Source organism: Paroedura picta, chromosome 1, assembly GCF_049243985.1.
Source record: "Paroedura picta isolate Pp20150507F chromosome 1, Ppicta_v3.0, whole genome shotgun sequence".
Lineage (NCBI taxonomy): Eukaryota > Metazoa > Chordata > Lepidosauria > Squamata > Gekkonidae > Paroedura > Paroedura picta.
Genome location: NC_135369.1, coordinates 25539679 through 25555933, shown reverse-complemented (window position 1 = coordinate 25555933; position 16255 = coordinate 25539679). Strand labels below are relative to the sequence as shown.

General features: G+C 45.3%; 1 protein-coding gene across 1 annotated transcript in view; it reads right to left on the bottom strand.

Moving 5' to 3' along the window:
- Positions 1-6584: 6584 nt before the first annotated feature.
- The window catches only part of POLA2 (DNA polymerase alpha 2, accessory subunit), a 48682-nt gene continuing 39011 nt past the window's right edge, over positions 6585-16255 (bottom strand). The window contains exons 16-18 of the mRNA XM_077329221.1: positions 11577-11636; positions 9400-9526; positions 6585-7051 (exon numbers count right to left, since the gene is read on the bottom strand). Of these exons, the coding sequence (XP_077185336.1) occupies positions 6905-7051; positions 9400-9526; positions 11577-11636 (334 nt within the window). The 3' untranslated portion in view covers positions 6585-6904. The remainder of the gene's footprint in view (positions 7052-9399; positions 9527-11576; positions 11637-16255) is intronic.

The window sequence follows — 16255 nt, the reverse complement described above, 5'->3', positions numbered from 1 at the left end:
TAGACTCTTGGCCAATTCATAGGAGGGGGTATGATAGCAAAAGGTGGTTGTAATGGGCTAGTAGCAAAGATCCTTGAATTGTGAAGCAGCAGGACCTCCCTGCTTCTAATCCTCATTGCCACAGACTCACTACGCAGCCTTAGCCAAGCCACGTTCTCTGTCTCAGCCCCACAATTTGCAATACGGGGACAGTAATTGCAGGATGCTTGTAAGGATTACAGAGATCAAGTATTACACAGCTGAAATGAAAGAACAATTATAATCATAACTCTATCTAAATGCACATGTTCTACATATAGGGTCAACACAGTATATGTGTACTTTTATGTTCTTTTGTTAACTTCAAATAAACAGAACTTGTATATTAAATTTTGACATTGCTATTCCAGTCATTAAGGTTGAAATCTTAGGGCCATTTCGCACGGGGATCTTTGTTGCAAATTGTTTGCGGAATGAAAAATCGCCATTTAAAATAGTGGAATTCGTCGTTTTGCACACCTGGCTTTGTAGTGGAATCAGTTGCGTTTTTTAGCGTTTCCCACAGGCTTCCGGTCTCGGCAGAAATCGCTAGAAAGGAAGCGCTATTGCCAAGCTCGTCCCGCCCCTGGCCGTCAAGCAGCCAATGGGCAGCCGTTAGCATGCTCCCAAACAGCCGCTTTCCCTATAAGAAAGGTTTAAAAAAAAAAAAAACAGACCCATAGCAACGAATCTGTGTAGATTCGTTGCTACGGAGAGACCCATCCAGCTGCCTAATGTGAGCTGTCGTTTGATTGTATGATCGTTTGCACGCTGCCTCGAGTGATAAAAAAAAATTCCCCCCCCCCTTCTCACGGGCTCGATTTTCGGCTGAATTTATGTGTAAAAAATAAAGGGACTTTATTTCAGCAAACGGGCTTTTAAGTGGTTTGTGCTTAGTGACTAAAGGTGAAGGACTGAAGCCAGGGAAGCCTCTAAACAGAAAGAGGCTCGCCGGTGCGTTTATCCCCGCTCGCTCCGAGAAAAAAAAATGGCGATCGCTTCGCCGGAAGTTTGGAGGAGAGAGCCAGGGGGAGGGACTTTGAAGAACCAGCAACAATGGTAACGCACAGGTCTTTAGCGCTAGTGTTGCAGATTGGTTGCAGGAGTGTATCGCTATCCGGAGGGTGAATCCACTTTTCTGGATTCCCCTGAAAGCGCTAAAACGAAGCGCTTATTGCTGATCGGTTTCAGGAGTGTTGCAGATTGTCTACGACGTCGTGGGTAATGCCAAATTAGTAGCGTTTTCAATTAGCAACCATTGTGCTATTTTTAAGCCGTGGGAAATGGCCCTTATTTTATGTTATATTTATTTGCAGGATTTCTGCCCATTTGCTCCACATGCAATTTATGACAATTGCATTTTCAATTGCTGTTGAAATTTTGTAATCTGTCCAGTGAAATGACCTTCATGCTTGAACACATAGAAAAAATTAACTACCATAATCCAAGAACATGTGTAAAATGCCCAAACTTCTCCTGTAAAGAAACCTACAAGCAGCCCTCCAACCATATCAAGTAGATAAGTGCATCCTGACCTGGAAACTATCAGGCATTGGTCCTTGAGTCTCAGTACTTCTAATTTTAGAAACACCACCTTGAAAACCAATCAGGTTTCCCGAAGAGTGATCCAGGTCAGTGATCCTCAAGATGGCAACAGGGACACCACAGTACTAACCAGTGGGTTTCTTCATGCCTATTGGCTTCCCCAAAACAAACAGCCGGCCCCAGCTGTCTTCATAAGCTGCTTTGGGACTCCTTCAGGCAGTGACAAGTGGGCTATAGAAACAGCATCTGTATTAAGCAGCAACTGTTGTTGTGATTTTATTTAAACAATAAATTACACAGGTATAGCTATCGTAACAAACAGAAAAATGTCTTATGGCTCCTAAAAGAAGGATGAATTTATTAGGCAGAACATTTGGGGGGGGGATTAGAGCCAACTCTGTTAGAGGCCACCAAACTACGTCTCCTATTTCCTGGTTTTAGTGGTTTCCATGCCACCGTGACTTGCTGGATTCTTTAGAACAACTTTTTCCCCTTTATATATTTTTAATTACAAACCACCTTCTGTGGAAGGGAAGTTTAATAGGAAAGGTCAAAATAATACTTTGCCCACCCACGTCCTGTCTCCTTCCATTTCCTTGTCCCTCAACACTCCAGTCACCTCCACGTTAATCCTGAGCGTGGCAAAATGAAATTCCAGGAATCAAAATGGATACAAAATGCTCCCAAGACAAGAATGCTCACTTTCAGCAGAATTCTGGAGGTGGGAATGAAAAGCTTAAGGCTGAGAGAATTGATGAGTCTCCACATGAAGCATAATAATATTAACAATATTTGTTAAATATAGTCCGCCCTTTCTGGTTGGCTCAGGAATTAACTGTTCTATACTTGGATTTCATGAGGCAAGAGTGCTTTCAGTTATTTTTTTTAACACGATTGAGCACTGCTGCATGAGGTAACATTACTTTGAAACCACCAGGTCAAGTTCACACAACAGCTTCTGAGCACCACCAGGGATATCAGGTTTATTTTCAAGTTCATTTACATCCCATGGGGCTAAAAGCGACTTACACGTAATCTGTACTGTTTTGAGAATGCGGATCATACCTCTCACTGAAGAAATCCACTACCAATTTTTTTTTTAAGAAAACAACTGTCTTCACACCAAAATCAACCTACCTCAATAGCCAATTCCCAGCACCAGCCAGGTTTGAGCCCCCGTGTGAAGGTGATACAAGAATGGTCTTCCCTTCTAAGCCTTGAGCACCAGTATTCCTAGACAGACTGACAACTGACAGCTCCAGGTTGAGAAATTCTCAGACATTTTAGAGACACCCCTCCAAAGCAGGCATTTTCTCCAGCGGAACTGACCTGTCATGTAGGTATCAGCTGTAGCTCTGGAAGATCTCCAGGCCCCACATGGAGGTTGGCAACCATACACTGGAACTTGGAGTTACTACAGTTGAGCAATGCTAGTGTAACACTGAGTTCTCTGAAGGAATTTACAAACTCCCAGGTAGCCAGAAAGCCACTAGACTCTGACCTGGAGAGCCTGGCTTCAGAGAGGCATACGTGAAGGGGATTACCTAGTATGGAGCAAAATGTACTGTCTCCAGAAAGCAACCACCATTACAACTGCCTCATACAACTGAGTTTCCACCTTCGAGTGCTATTTTTAATTGATCCTGAAGAATGACAATTTAAAACTTAATTGTAAGCCCTCTAGTCCCTCTTTTCATCCCCCCCTCCGTTCCCCAGCCCCTTTATGTCTCTCCACCCACCTTAAGCCTAATTTTGTTCTTCCACCTGCCCCTCCACAGGGAAATCACCTCAGTGGGAAAACCCCTTCAAGTGGAAGATGCAGCTGTCTTTACAGATGAGGACCCCCCACCCCACCCCCATAAAGATGAGAAAGAGGCATTCTGGCTTTCAGTCAACATTCCAGCAGATTTTGCTAGAGTTCACAGACCAAGAAAAAAACATGGCCACAGAATTTCCTTCAGCTGAGCCCCTGCCAAAGGATTAAACAGATTTTTTGTCAACTGAATAGTGTTCCATATATTGAAGTTATTCTGAGTGTTGAAGAGCCACCGAAACTACCAGTGAACACTCAACATTTTGCTTCCTGGAAGTCTATTTTCTTAAGCAAATGTCTAGCCCTTTCGCATGCCATGAAATGTTTATGGCAGTTGTTAGCCAATGCACAGATGTCTGAATAGTCTCCTAATTTGTGTGTGCATATATACTTACAGCCAATTTATAGAGACTCCATAGGGATTTCAAGGCAAAAGACGTTCAGAGGGGATCTACTGTTTGGCTCTTTGTAGCCAACTTGAAGTTTCTTGGTGGTCTCCCATCCAAGTACTAGCCAGGACAGACCCTACTTAGCTTTTGAGATCTGACAAGGACAGGCTAATCATCCAGCATATGTGGTGTTAAATGCTGCAGGAGTTTGGTTATTTAATCAGAGTAATGACAGGGGCAGAGGACAGGCACAGCTGCTTGTCTTTTTACTCACACAGACACTCTCCACCATTTGTCTGAGGAAAAGATGCATTAAATTGCTTTTCCACCTGCAGTTTTAAAAAAAGGAAGAGCTTTCCTATTGCCTGCCCTGAACCTACTTTGACTTCCCTGGGCCATTCTAAGTTCCAGTGTCTTGAGAAGTTTACTTCCTACATTTTCTGTGCAATGCATAATTGCAGAGACATCTATCTCATCTCCCTTTTGTCACCCTTCTAAACAGCCCCAAGCTCTTTAGCCTTTCCTTGTAAAGGGCGCGTGTATGTGCATGCGCACCAGTCCCAACTTCACTGCCCCTTTTACTTTGTCCCACTCAAGCAGATAGTTCAGTGGAGAAGAGGCAGCCTTTATCTTACCCTAAGCTCACTGAAACAAAGGTGATTGACCACAATCTGGGGCTCACAAAACCCATCTTCCCTGCTGTGAGTCAGATCCATCTCCCACGCCAAGGCCCTTAATGGCACCTGCAAGTCTGTTCCCCAAGGCAACTTCACCTTGACTCATGCAGCAGGTGCCATCCAGATTGTTTGTACCACAGAGGGAGGGAGAAGGCACCCTACAAGAAGGCAAACAGCAGCTCCAGGCCACTGACATAAACAAGCCACGCTGTAGGCTTCTGGACATAAAGATGTCACCCTATATTTCTGAACAAATCACTGATCTTGGTATGCCTCTGGGCTGAAGAGGCCAGCCCCATGAATGAATCAAGTTGCCATCTATTGAGTCAGATGATTTGTCTATCAAGGTCAGTGTTGTCTATTTTGAACGCCAGCAGCTCTCCAAGGTTTCAGGAAGGGCTTTTGCATATGACCTACTGCCTGGACCTTTTAACTGGAGATGCCAAGAAAATCTCATGGGACCTCCAGATGCTCTGCCACTGAGCCCCACCCCAAAGAAGCAATTCTGCTGTGAGTCTATGGTGGAAGTGATCATATTCTTCAACTACACCCAACAGGGCAGGATTACCAGCCTCTTGTGGAAGCAAAACAAAGGGAAGATAATAAAGCAGAAGCAGCTTGTTCTGTGTCCATGGACTACAATTCCCATGAGCCCCTGCCAGCATTTGCTGGCAGGGGCTCAGGGGAATTGTAGTTCATGAACATCTGGAGGACCACAGGTTGACTACCCCTGTAGATGGCAGCTCTGGACTCACAGGTGTCTTTCAACGCTTAGCACATCCATTTCTCATAGCACAACTCACCATTTGTTATTACATGAGCAAAGACGAGTTGAACCTGAAGAAAATTTCCTTCCTTCCTTGTGAAAGCAAGAAAGCTTCACCACTACCCAATATATCTAGCTCAAACAACTTAGTGGTAGTTATGGGAGGAACAGTATACGCAACTGCCCAAGATGCGACTTAGCTGCAACAGCTGCAATAATTTCAACAACCTTTATTATTTTTTATTTATTATTATATTTATATACCGCCCTCCCCGTAAGGCTGATAGCAATATATCTAATTCTCAACATGACCCTGTCTGTGGAGCCTGAGACAGTCAAAACTTCTGAAAATGCTTTTTAAAAAGGCAAGGATTGCAGAAACATCTGAAAACTTTTTTTTAAATCTCTAAAATGTGATGGCTAACCTTCACCACAAATAGGTGTGTCTGTTTTTTCAAGAAAGAAATGCCATTGTGGGAGATTATCTGGCTGCCACAATAATATTGCCAGCCTTCAAAGCCTTGGTTTTAATCAGTAAAAGGCAGCAGCAGGCAGGGGGGAGGGGGGCAATTTTGGCCTCCAAGGCCACCCGCGTTCCCCCTCTCCTGAAGGGAAGGGTTATCATGACCAGGCCTGGCAGCCAACACCAGGTGACTCAGTATCACATGACTTCTGTGACACACCCAGGCCCACTATTCAAACAGTGGCCACCACACAAAATCATCATGATATAGCACTAAAAATATCAAGCTAAGATCTAGAATCCCCTCTGTCATGAATGAGTGAATAGCAACCTAATCTACCTCAAAGGTTTGTTGTGAAGATAAAAAAAGAGAACAATATAAGCTCTTTGTCCCCACCCTTGAGAAGCAAGGCGTGGTATAAATTAATAAACTAAAGATTAGTTGGAAAGGGAAGTTTGGTGGGTGGGAAGCAGAGAAGTGGGGAGGGGGGGGCAGATATGAGGGCTGCCAGGAGGATGGAAAGAAGAAATAGTATGGGGAAGGGTATACAGGGGTGAGGTGGCCCCTGCAAGTCCTTATGGGTTCCCCCTGTAATATTGCAGGAGGAGAGGTTGAAACCAGAGACCTTGTCAAAGCTGGCTCTGCATCAGGGACAGTTCCGTTACTCCTCTGCACCCACCCTTTTGCTCCCAACACAGAAGTGAGAAGAGAGACAGATTTAATAGGGTGGAACTTCTTGTGACCCCAGTTGGTCCCACACAAGATGTGAAACTTCAGTTGTCCAAGCAAGCCAAAGACTGATTTTCTTAGATGCTTTGGTGTACAGGAAACATTAATCAACACTCAGAAAGCTACTGAGACCATAAACTTCGGAACAGGAACAGGAATCCCCGCCCTTAGGGGGGAAAAAGATACAAGGCAGACATAATTTTTATTTAATCTAAGCAGAATGCCTGTACCAATAAGACATCTGCAACAGACCATTTCTTCTCTACCCGGTTCAGGGAATGCAAGTGGATCCTGTCCAGTTTTTTAGGACACTCTGTAAAGGCAGAAGGCACGATTCCAAACAACTGCAATCCTAAAAGGGACCCTTAAGTCCTGCTGGCAGAGAAGAACTCTCCCCTCCAGCTGTTTGTCTCATTGCCAGGGTGTATTCTGGATCAGTTTGTATTGAAATTCCAGCTGTCCTCTCTCTGACTATTGGTCTTGGTTGACAGTGGCTTCCTGGACTAGATTCGGACAACCTGAGCAGCAATGCAAGGGCTCTTCCGCTCCTCTCTGTAGACCTGCTGCTGGACATATAGACGGCCGTAAGTGCCCCCCACCTGGCCTTTTGTTAGCCGGCCTGGATTCATGCAGATGCACCCAAGGATGTCCTGGAGAGTAGCAGAAAACCAGGGAGGGAAACATTATATTATTATGCACTCAACACTGCCAACACATGCAGATTTCTAGCATCCTATTTCCAGTCATGGCCAGCCTGTGTAGGGCATGGCTATTCCCTTCCTCCACTGCTGCTCAGAGGTAGGCTGCCTCTGAATGAAGAGGCCCAATTTAATTCAATAGCAGCTGATTAAATTTACACTCCATGAATTTGTGTTAGAATGCAAGACGTGCTTTAGGGATGCTGCTTTGAAAACAAGCAATGCAAGCAAAAAACATACTAAGAGTGGAGAAAAATAACTTTGTTCCCCTTTCTCATAGTAAGCAGCTGGTCCGGTGATGTCAGACTAATGCAAGAAGCCCTGGGTTATACAGAGCTGCTCCCTGGGGCACCGTTGGCCATTCAGAAAACTGCTTTCCACAGAGGAGTTAAGAGGTATGGGAGGGTTCAACAGCATAATGGTCAAGAGACGTGATTAAAACATCCCTCTCCTCCCACACCAATTTGTGGCTAAACTGAAGCTTTAGGTGCTGAACAGCACACAAAAAAATTAGCTAAAAGGATGAAGGAATTATTCATATACAGTTCTTCCTGGAAAGATAATTTCACTTTTCCCCCAATATTTACTAGAATCACAGAATTGGAGGGGACCTCATGGGTCATCTAGTCCTACCCCCTGCACTATGCAGGACACTCACATCCCAATCACTCATCCACTGTCACCTGCCACCCCCTTGAGTCTTCACAGAATCAGCCTCTTTGTCAGATGGCTATCCAGCCTCTGTTTTAAAATTTCCAAAGATGGAGAACCTACCACCTCCTGAGGAAGTCTGTTCCACTGAGAAACCGCTCTTAACTGTCAGGAACTTCTTCCTGATTTTTAGACAGAATTTCTTTTGAGTTGATTTCACCCCATTGGTTCTGGTCCATCCCTCCAGGGCAAGAGAGAACAACTCTGCTCCATCGTCTATATGGCAGCCTTTTAAATACTTGAAGATGGTTATCAAATCCCCTCTCAGTCGTCTCCTCTCCAGGCTAAACAGACCAAGCTCCCCCATGATAATGAACTATTTAACAGCCAGTCCGGAACTTCCTTCCTTCCTTCCTCATAAGAATCTGGAGACATTACCATTGTGTCTGCAGGGAACACCTATTCAGAAACAGTGGCTTTCTTCATAGGATGGCTGGCTTACCACTTCCAATCTTTTTTTGTGATAGGTGCCAGTACTCCATGGCAGCCCTTTTGTGAGGGAACCTACTCCCCGTTCTCAGAATTCCAAAGGTCTCCATAGGATCACCGAGACTGAACTCATAAGCTACTGCTCAGCCAAGAGACGGATCAAGTTATGAAAATCTACTCATAGAGGTCTGCCAGAGGTCTAAGTGTGTTGTATGGACCTGCTAACAAGTTCTGTCAGATTAAACAGCTAGAGGCCATGCTGCACCCAAACTCAAGTCATATGACTTGGAAGTCATATGAACATGTTTCTGTTTTTAAATGAGTCACAACCTTAGCCCATGTATTGTCTATTATGGCTGGCAGGAGCTATGGCTGGCAGGATGATGGGGTGAAGAAGACGCTAATTCCAACTCCGTTACCCAAGATCCTTTTAGCTAGAGATTTAACCTGGGACTCCTGCAAGCCACGCATGTGCTCTACCGTAAAGCAAGCTGCTCTTCCTCCCGCCCCCACCAGCTCCAAATGCACAAGAAACACAAATGGTTGCAATATTTTAAAGGTGCCAATGAAGTGACATATCCACTGAGAGACCTGCCACAAGATCCTTTGCAATGTGACAGAAAACGCAGGGTGAGTAACCTTTGGGCCATGCGAGTGCAGCTGCTGGGCGGAGCAGGAATCCTGACTGGGGTGGCAAGCAAAGGAATCCACTTTGGACTGAACCTCCTGCATGCTGGCACATGAAAAGGAGCCTGTGGACTGACTCTCCTTGTGGGTAAGACCACAGTCAAAGCCAAAAGGAGTAGGTCACAGAAAGTATTTTTAAACAACGAAATTCCTGCTTGCATTCAAACACGCATAATACAAACCCCCAAAGCTTTTTGGTAATCATCCTCTGGGAAACTGAGATCAGAAACATATGCCTCCTCTTCCCGGGACAACAATGGAGTTATGCATTTTGAAGATTATCCAAACACATTGGAGATTTGCATTCTATGTTTGTGACTACAAAGAGGAGAATTACATTAGCAGCAAGCCTTTTGTTCTCTTATCTGGCCCAGTTTTCCGCTGTTGCCTTCTTAAGGGGAAGGGTCCAGCATCCTCACCCAGTTCTGGAGCCAGCAGCCCCAACACCTCCCTCTGCCAGCGTCACTTCCCACCTTAATGAAGTATCTCAGGTCGGATGGAGTGATCAGCACGTCCGGCGTGACAGGCAGCTGCGCATAGTGGTAGAAGTTCTCATAATCAATGTTTATCTCTTCTGCAGGAGGGTAGAGCGGGTAGTAACTGCTCAGGATTGGGGTGGGGTAGAAAAATACAGAAAGAAGAGCCTGATGAGACCCAATCCAGCCACTTGCATTCTTCCCACTCCCAAATACAATCATGTCCAGCAGCTGTTCCTCTCTGTCTTAGCACCAGCAGCTTGCCAATCTGTCCTTTCAACAGGAACGCTAATTACTGCAGGCCCCATGAGAGTTTTGCAGTCTGTAAGCTCAGTACCAAAAAAGAACTGTGATCAGATTATATTTCTCTGTCTGATGCTAGGATTTGCAGTAGACTGGCTTTATTGCTGATAGTTCAGTGTATGTAGAAGGGTTCCAATACATGAGACACAAAGAACCCCGTAACAAGAGCTCCCACCAGTTTCCCTACTCTCCAAAAGCCAGTTTGGTCTAGTGGTTAGGAGTGCGGGACTTCTAATCTGGCGAGCCGGGTTCGATTCTGCACTCCCCCACATGCAGCCAGCTGGGTGACCTTGGGCTCACCACGGCACTGATAAAGCAGTTCTGATTGAGCAGTGATATCAGGGCTGTCTCAGCCTCACCCAGGGGAGAGGAAAGGGAAGGTGATTGCAAGCCGCTTTGAGCCTCCTTCGGGTAGAAAAAAGCAGCATATGAGAACCAATCCTTCGTCTTCTAAAAATCAGGTGTGCATGGGAGCCTGAGGCTGACTGGGATTTTGGTGTAAACACTGTTCTCTTAACTTAAGGAGCTACTGTTTGACCCACTGAGGTGAACACAGCTGGACTCCCCTGAGCTATTGAAGATTGGGAAAAACAGCACAGGGAGGGAGGTTTAAGCCCACTAAAGTTTTGAGCCATGGTTCCACTTGAAACCATGCTCCTGTACATCAGATTATTTTTTTATGAGGAGAAAACAATCAGGGTGCACCGCTTGTGGGACTCATCACATTTCATGTGGTTAAGCCATAAGACTTCTGGTTTTAGATTACTCAACGTAGGTAACAACACATTTAATCCATTGGCTACTGTAGTCCTTATACCGTAAACGCACCTCGAATGCTTTCTTTTCATGGGGTGGTGGTGGAATATTTAGGGGACAATCCTAAAAAGGTCTGCCCAGGCAGCCTTCTAATTTCACTTAGTGGGGTTTATTCCTAAATTCCTAACACTGCAGTCTAATTTTCTTAAATAAATTCTTGCACTTTTTAAAAATGCTCACAACCCTAAGTCAGCCTATTCCACAATATAAGCAATGCTGCTTCTCGGGACAGAACCCCAACAACCCCAACAAAGCCAAAAAATCCAGGTGACAAGGAATGCAGATAATTTGCTGCCTCTTGATGCCCAAGTTGAAATCTGATGTCCAAACTAGCTGCATCCTGGACCAGGCCTAAGGTTCTGTTTTTGACCTTCAAGGCCATCTGCGGTTTGGGCCCCACATATCTGAGGGACTGCCTTATGCCCCCCCCCTCCCACGGGGCCCTCCGCTCTGTGGGTACAAATCTGTTGGTGGCTCTCAGTCAGATCAGCTTAGGGCTGATCCTGCGTTGAGCAGGGGGTTGGACTAGATGGCCTGCATGTCCCCTTCCAACTCTATGATTCTATGATTCTAAGGGGAGGTGTGTCTGGTCCTGGCCCTGACCTGATGGAATGAGCTCCTGAATAAGCTGAGGGCCCTGCAGGAGCTTTTTCAATTCTGCAGGGCCTGAAAGATGGAACTCTTCCATTAGGTCTTTGGTTGAGGCCAGAATGACTAAGAACTTTGGGCCCTCTTTGTGATAGCTGTAATATCACACTATATCCCCGTTTATCCCCCCCCCCGGGCCACAGGATATGATGGGGGCTTGTTGAGTTTGGTGGTGGGTGGGGGCTCAAGGACTGGACGGCTGCTGCTGCTGTTCATTTTAAGGGTTGGAGTTTATATGTTTTACTGCGGGGATTTTTACTGTAACTCGCCATGAGATGGCTAGTCCAGGAGTGGTGGTAATAAATCCAATAATAAATAAATAACACATATTTATTTTTTTATTTAATGACATTTATATACCACCTTCCCCTGAGTGGAAGAAACGTGATGTAACCAAAAGGACTCACCTCCGCTGGGTCAAAACATGCTTGAGTATACGGGAAAAACGGTCCAAGACACTGGAAGAACTGGGTAGGAAAAAATGGAAGAAAATGAGAGGCACTGAATGTGGAAGAAGCCTTGAAAAATATTACTTTCAAAACTGAACCAATGAGCAGCCCTCCCTGACCTATTCCCCAGTTCCTCCACGTAGCATAATAATAGTCTTAGCTAGAGGCAACTTTTTAAAAAACAAAAACAAAAAAACACCCCAAAAAACTGTCCAGCTGATAATAAAAGGGCTCAATTTGCAGTGCAAGTTTCCCCAGCAGACTGAAACATCAGGTTGGCAGCAGAGGATAGGACCCACAGTAATGAGTTTACTGAGAAGTTTACAGAGAAGGCAAAGCACCAACTAGAAACAAGGAAAGAATTTCAGTCAGAGCAGTTCGGCAGTAGAATCAGCTGCCTAAGGAGGTGGCGAGCTCTCCCTCATTGGCAATCTTCAAGCAGTATAGAATCATAGAATCATAGAGTTGGAAGGGCCCATACAGGCCATCTAGTCCAACCCCCTGCTCAATGCAGGATTAGCCCTCAGCATCCTAAAGCAGCTGGATAGATACTTATCCTGGATGCTTTAGGCTCATCTTGCACTGATCAGGGAGCTGGCCTGTATGGCCCCTTCCAACTCTAGGATTCTATGAAAACCAGCCCTTTTAAGCATGTACCGTCATTTAGCCTTATAAAGGGTACCATTCAGTAGCTGTTTAAATGTCCGTCTGCTCATTAACTTCAGCCATTCCAACACTTAGGCTGCCTGTTTTTGGCAATCTGCCTTGTTTGTTTCAGGTCAGTAGCATATTAGTCTGTAGTAATAATAAGTGTATACTGTCCAAGTCCCAACTCAGGGCCATGGGATTTTCAAGGCAAGAGACAAGCAAACGCCACTGCCATTTTCTGCATAATACCCAGTCATTTTTTATGATCTCCCAATCAAACACGAGGTGTGGCCAACCTTCCTTAACTTCCAAGCTCTGACAAGAGAGGAACAAAATTCAAGTCCAGAAGCACCAACACAATTTTCCAGAGTATTACTTTCTCTGAATCAAAGCTCAGTTTATCAGACAGGTTTGGTTCAGGAATGTGTTCAACCCCCCCCCCCCCCCGAATGAAAGCAGAGAAGGCAAAGCACTCATGGATGCCATGTGTCCAATTTAGCCCAATGGGAACCATCAAGTTTGGGCAGCCCTATATTCAGAGGAGCATTTAAACACCAGCTGAAGTCTCCTGAGATGGAAGAGGAAACAAATTTTAAAATACAACACACATAATCCATGCTTACATGGGGCAGTTTTAGACACACCCAAATATTCCCCGGGCCCTATCTCCAACCACTTCCTTTCACCGGGGAACAGACTCTGACTGCTTAATAGACACCGCAGACTAACATGGCTACACCCTGAAACTATAAGAGACAAAAATGGACACCTTGTGTAGGAGAAAGGATTTCAAGGTTTCAGTAGTGAAACCTTAGTCTAGGCTTTCTCAACCAGGGTTTTCTGAAACCCTGGGGTTTCTTGACGCCCCTGGAAGGATTTCCTGAATGGGTGGGAGTTAATGAATTTTTAATATACTTATAATTTTTGTTGAACATTTATTGGGTGACTATATATGGTCATATGGACCTGCTCCCTCCCAAAATGGCCAATGATGGGCCTGGAGGGGATGGGAAGGGGAGCGCCCCTGGATAGGTGGGTCCACAGCTATGCTTCCCAACCATATTCTGCATGATTGCACCACTTCCGGGGTTTCTTGAAGCCTGAAGTATGTCTCAGGGTTTTCTCAATGGTAAAAAAGTTGAGCAAGGCTGCCCTAGTCTGCCTCAGGAAAGGCAGTTTCCACAGCCTACAGAAATTAGGCTTGTTTTGAATTGTTTATTATGCTTCCTTCAGAACTGGGCACAGAATGCCTTCCCACAACATCTCTGTTTCTTGATTCACGGATTGCAAAAGGCATTGCCCACTCACTCTCAACTGCAGGGCTAAAGGGTGGAGAGGTGAAATTCTTATGAGAGAACAATGGCAGAACCCCACATCATTTTGACAGAAGCACTAATACATTTTCTTAAAGATGCTGAATGAGTTTTATTACATTTACACCTCTGCTTTCCTCCAATTATAGAAGAGCTGGTCATTTGTACTCTGCTTTTCACTACCTGAAGGAGAGTCTCAAAGTGGTTTCCAGTTGCCTTCCCTTACTCTCCCCACAACAGACACCTTGCAATGTAGGTGGGGCTGAGGGAGCTCTGAGAGAACTGCCACTGGCTTCAAGTCATTCAGCTGGCTGCATGTGGAAGAGGAGTAGGGAATCAGATCAGGTTCTTACCTATACCACACTAGGTCTTGGGGGGGCATTTTCCTCCATTTCTCCTCACAACCACCCTTTAGGATAGTTTAGGCAGAGAGCTAACTGACTGGTTTACAAAGTTATCCAAACTGGGCTGGTTGTGCTGAGTATGGGGGAGGGGAAAGAAGAAGAGAGAGAAACACGTTATGTCAGAATTGGCCCTCTGCCTGTCTATCACAGGCAAATACAGCCAGCAGGCTTTCTGGCAATCTCTGCTCAACGTCTCCTGCTAATGCATCATTTGAACACACACACACACCTCCTAGTACAAGCCTCAACTTATGTTGATAAATATTTATTTTTCTACTTTCCGGAGGCACTAACTCACAACTTGCAAGTATACTGATGCTAAATAGGAAAATGAGAGCAGGATGCAAGCCACCTTGGTTGGGGGAAATACCACATGAGTTTTTGAACAGACTGAAAGACAACCAGGTAACCTCAACAGCAAGATAAAGAACTATATTTCCATGCAAATGGAAACCACAAAAGACACACCAAGGGGACAAAGGCTGCAGTTGCTGCACAGAGAACTCAGTGCCCGTGTCTTTTTATGGGCTTTCAGCCCACCTCCATCCTGTAATGCCCAAGGATCGGTAATGTACACCTTCCAATCCATCTGGAACAAGCCGGACTTGTTCCACATTTCCTGCCTTGGAAAACAATGATTAAACAAGCCTCTCCCGCAGAACAAAGTCCCTGAAGACAAGGCACATTAAGGACTAGTGACTTGCCTTCTGATATATCAGGGCAAGTTTAGGAAATGTGTTTCCTGTTTTGCAGAGTGGAGGAAGAGAAGCAAGATACCTGAGGCTCCCAAGCAAGTCCTATTAAATTAAGATTTGGCATGATATTTGGCCCCTCTTCCCCTGAGTGTCAGGAAATTGGCTCTTCTCTCCTAAGTGATGGGAAGGCAGTTGTCAGAGCCTTAATTTTCTTTGGAGGAGGGACAGCTCAGGAGTAGGGACAGCTTTGTTTTCAAATCTTTTTTGTTTACAGGGTTATGTAACTACCCATTCGCTGAATGCTACGCTAAAAGGACAGACTCGTTACAGGTTGCAGCTCTGAAAAAGCTTGGCTGCACCCAGTTGCTTCTTCCAATTCGCCAATTTTGGTCCTTGCCATAGGTGTCCCAAACGCATAGTCCAGCTGGCCAGGACCCAAAGATGGGTAGCCAGTTCTCTGCTGCCAAGAGGGTTCAAAGTACGTTTCTGGAACTAGTTTAGTTTCATAAGCGAGCCTGAAATTATCCCCTTTTCAAATCTGTTGCTTGAGCAGTTTATCCACACAGACACACCTGTAGGGCTGAAGAACAAAGTCTGAATCCAGTGGCACCCTTAAGTCTCAGAATTAAACTTGGTTGGTCTTAAAGGGGCCACTGGACTCAAGCCTTGTTCTACTGCTTCAGACCAACATGGCGACCCACCTCAGTCTTCAAGCAGGGTTGAAGTTTTGGGGTGGGAAACAGAGGACTCCAAGATAAAAAATAAACGCTGAGGGCAAACAACAGCACTGCACCTGACCTGCAGATCTGGCCACCAGTGAAATCAGAAAACACTGAAGTGTGATACGTATACATGAAACCACAAGTTGAATCTGACTTTCAGCATCCCCAACAAGGGGCTTAAAGCAGGGGTAGTCAACCTGTGGTCCTCCAGATGTCCATGGACTACAATTCCCATGAGCCCCTGCCAGCAAATGCTGGCAGGGGCTCATGGGAATTGTAGTCCATGGACATCTGGAGGACCACAGGTTGACCACCCCTGGCTTAAAGTACAAGGGAAAAGCAGAGGTGGTTTGTTAGAGTCTTCCTCAGCAGAGTCTGCCTTTTTGGTCACCCCACCGAGTACTGACTCTGCTTAGCTTCTGCGATCAGGCTATACGGAAGCGAAATGTGAAATTAAAAAAACAACAGATTTATGAATCCAGTGGCACCTTTAAGAACAATAAAACTTTATTCAGGATACGAGCTTTCGTGTATATGCATGCTTGTGTGTGCACACAAACAAAACATGGTTGGTCTTAAAGGTGCCACAGGACTCGAAGTTTGTTCTGCTGCTTCAGACCAACACATGAGCCACTTGAATCTAAATTAAAAAATAAACATTCCATAAGGGTATTGTGGCAGAAGCCTTTTGGACAGAGGGCCTACTTTGCCAGATAAGCAAAATGGTGGCTACCTAATTGACACACCCGAAAGGAAATGCTTGCCAGAACGCCAGGCAACCCTCACAACACCCAACTGTTGTTCTAAGCAGGAGACAGAGAACCACATTTTCACCCAGTGATAAAATCTTGGCCT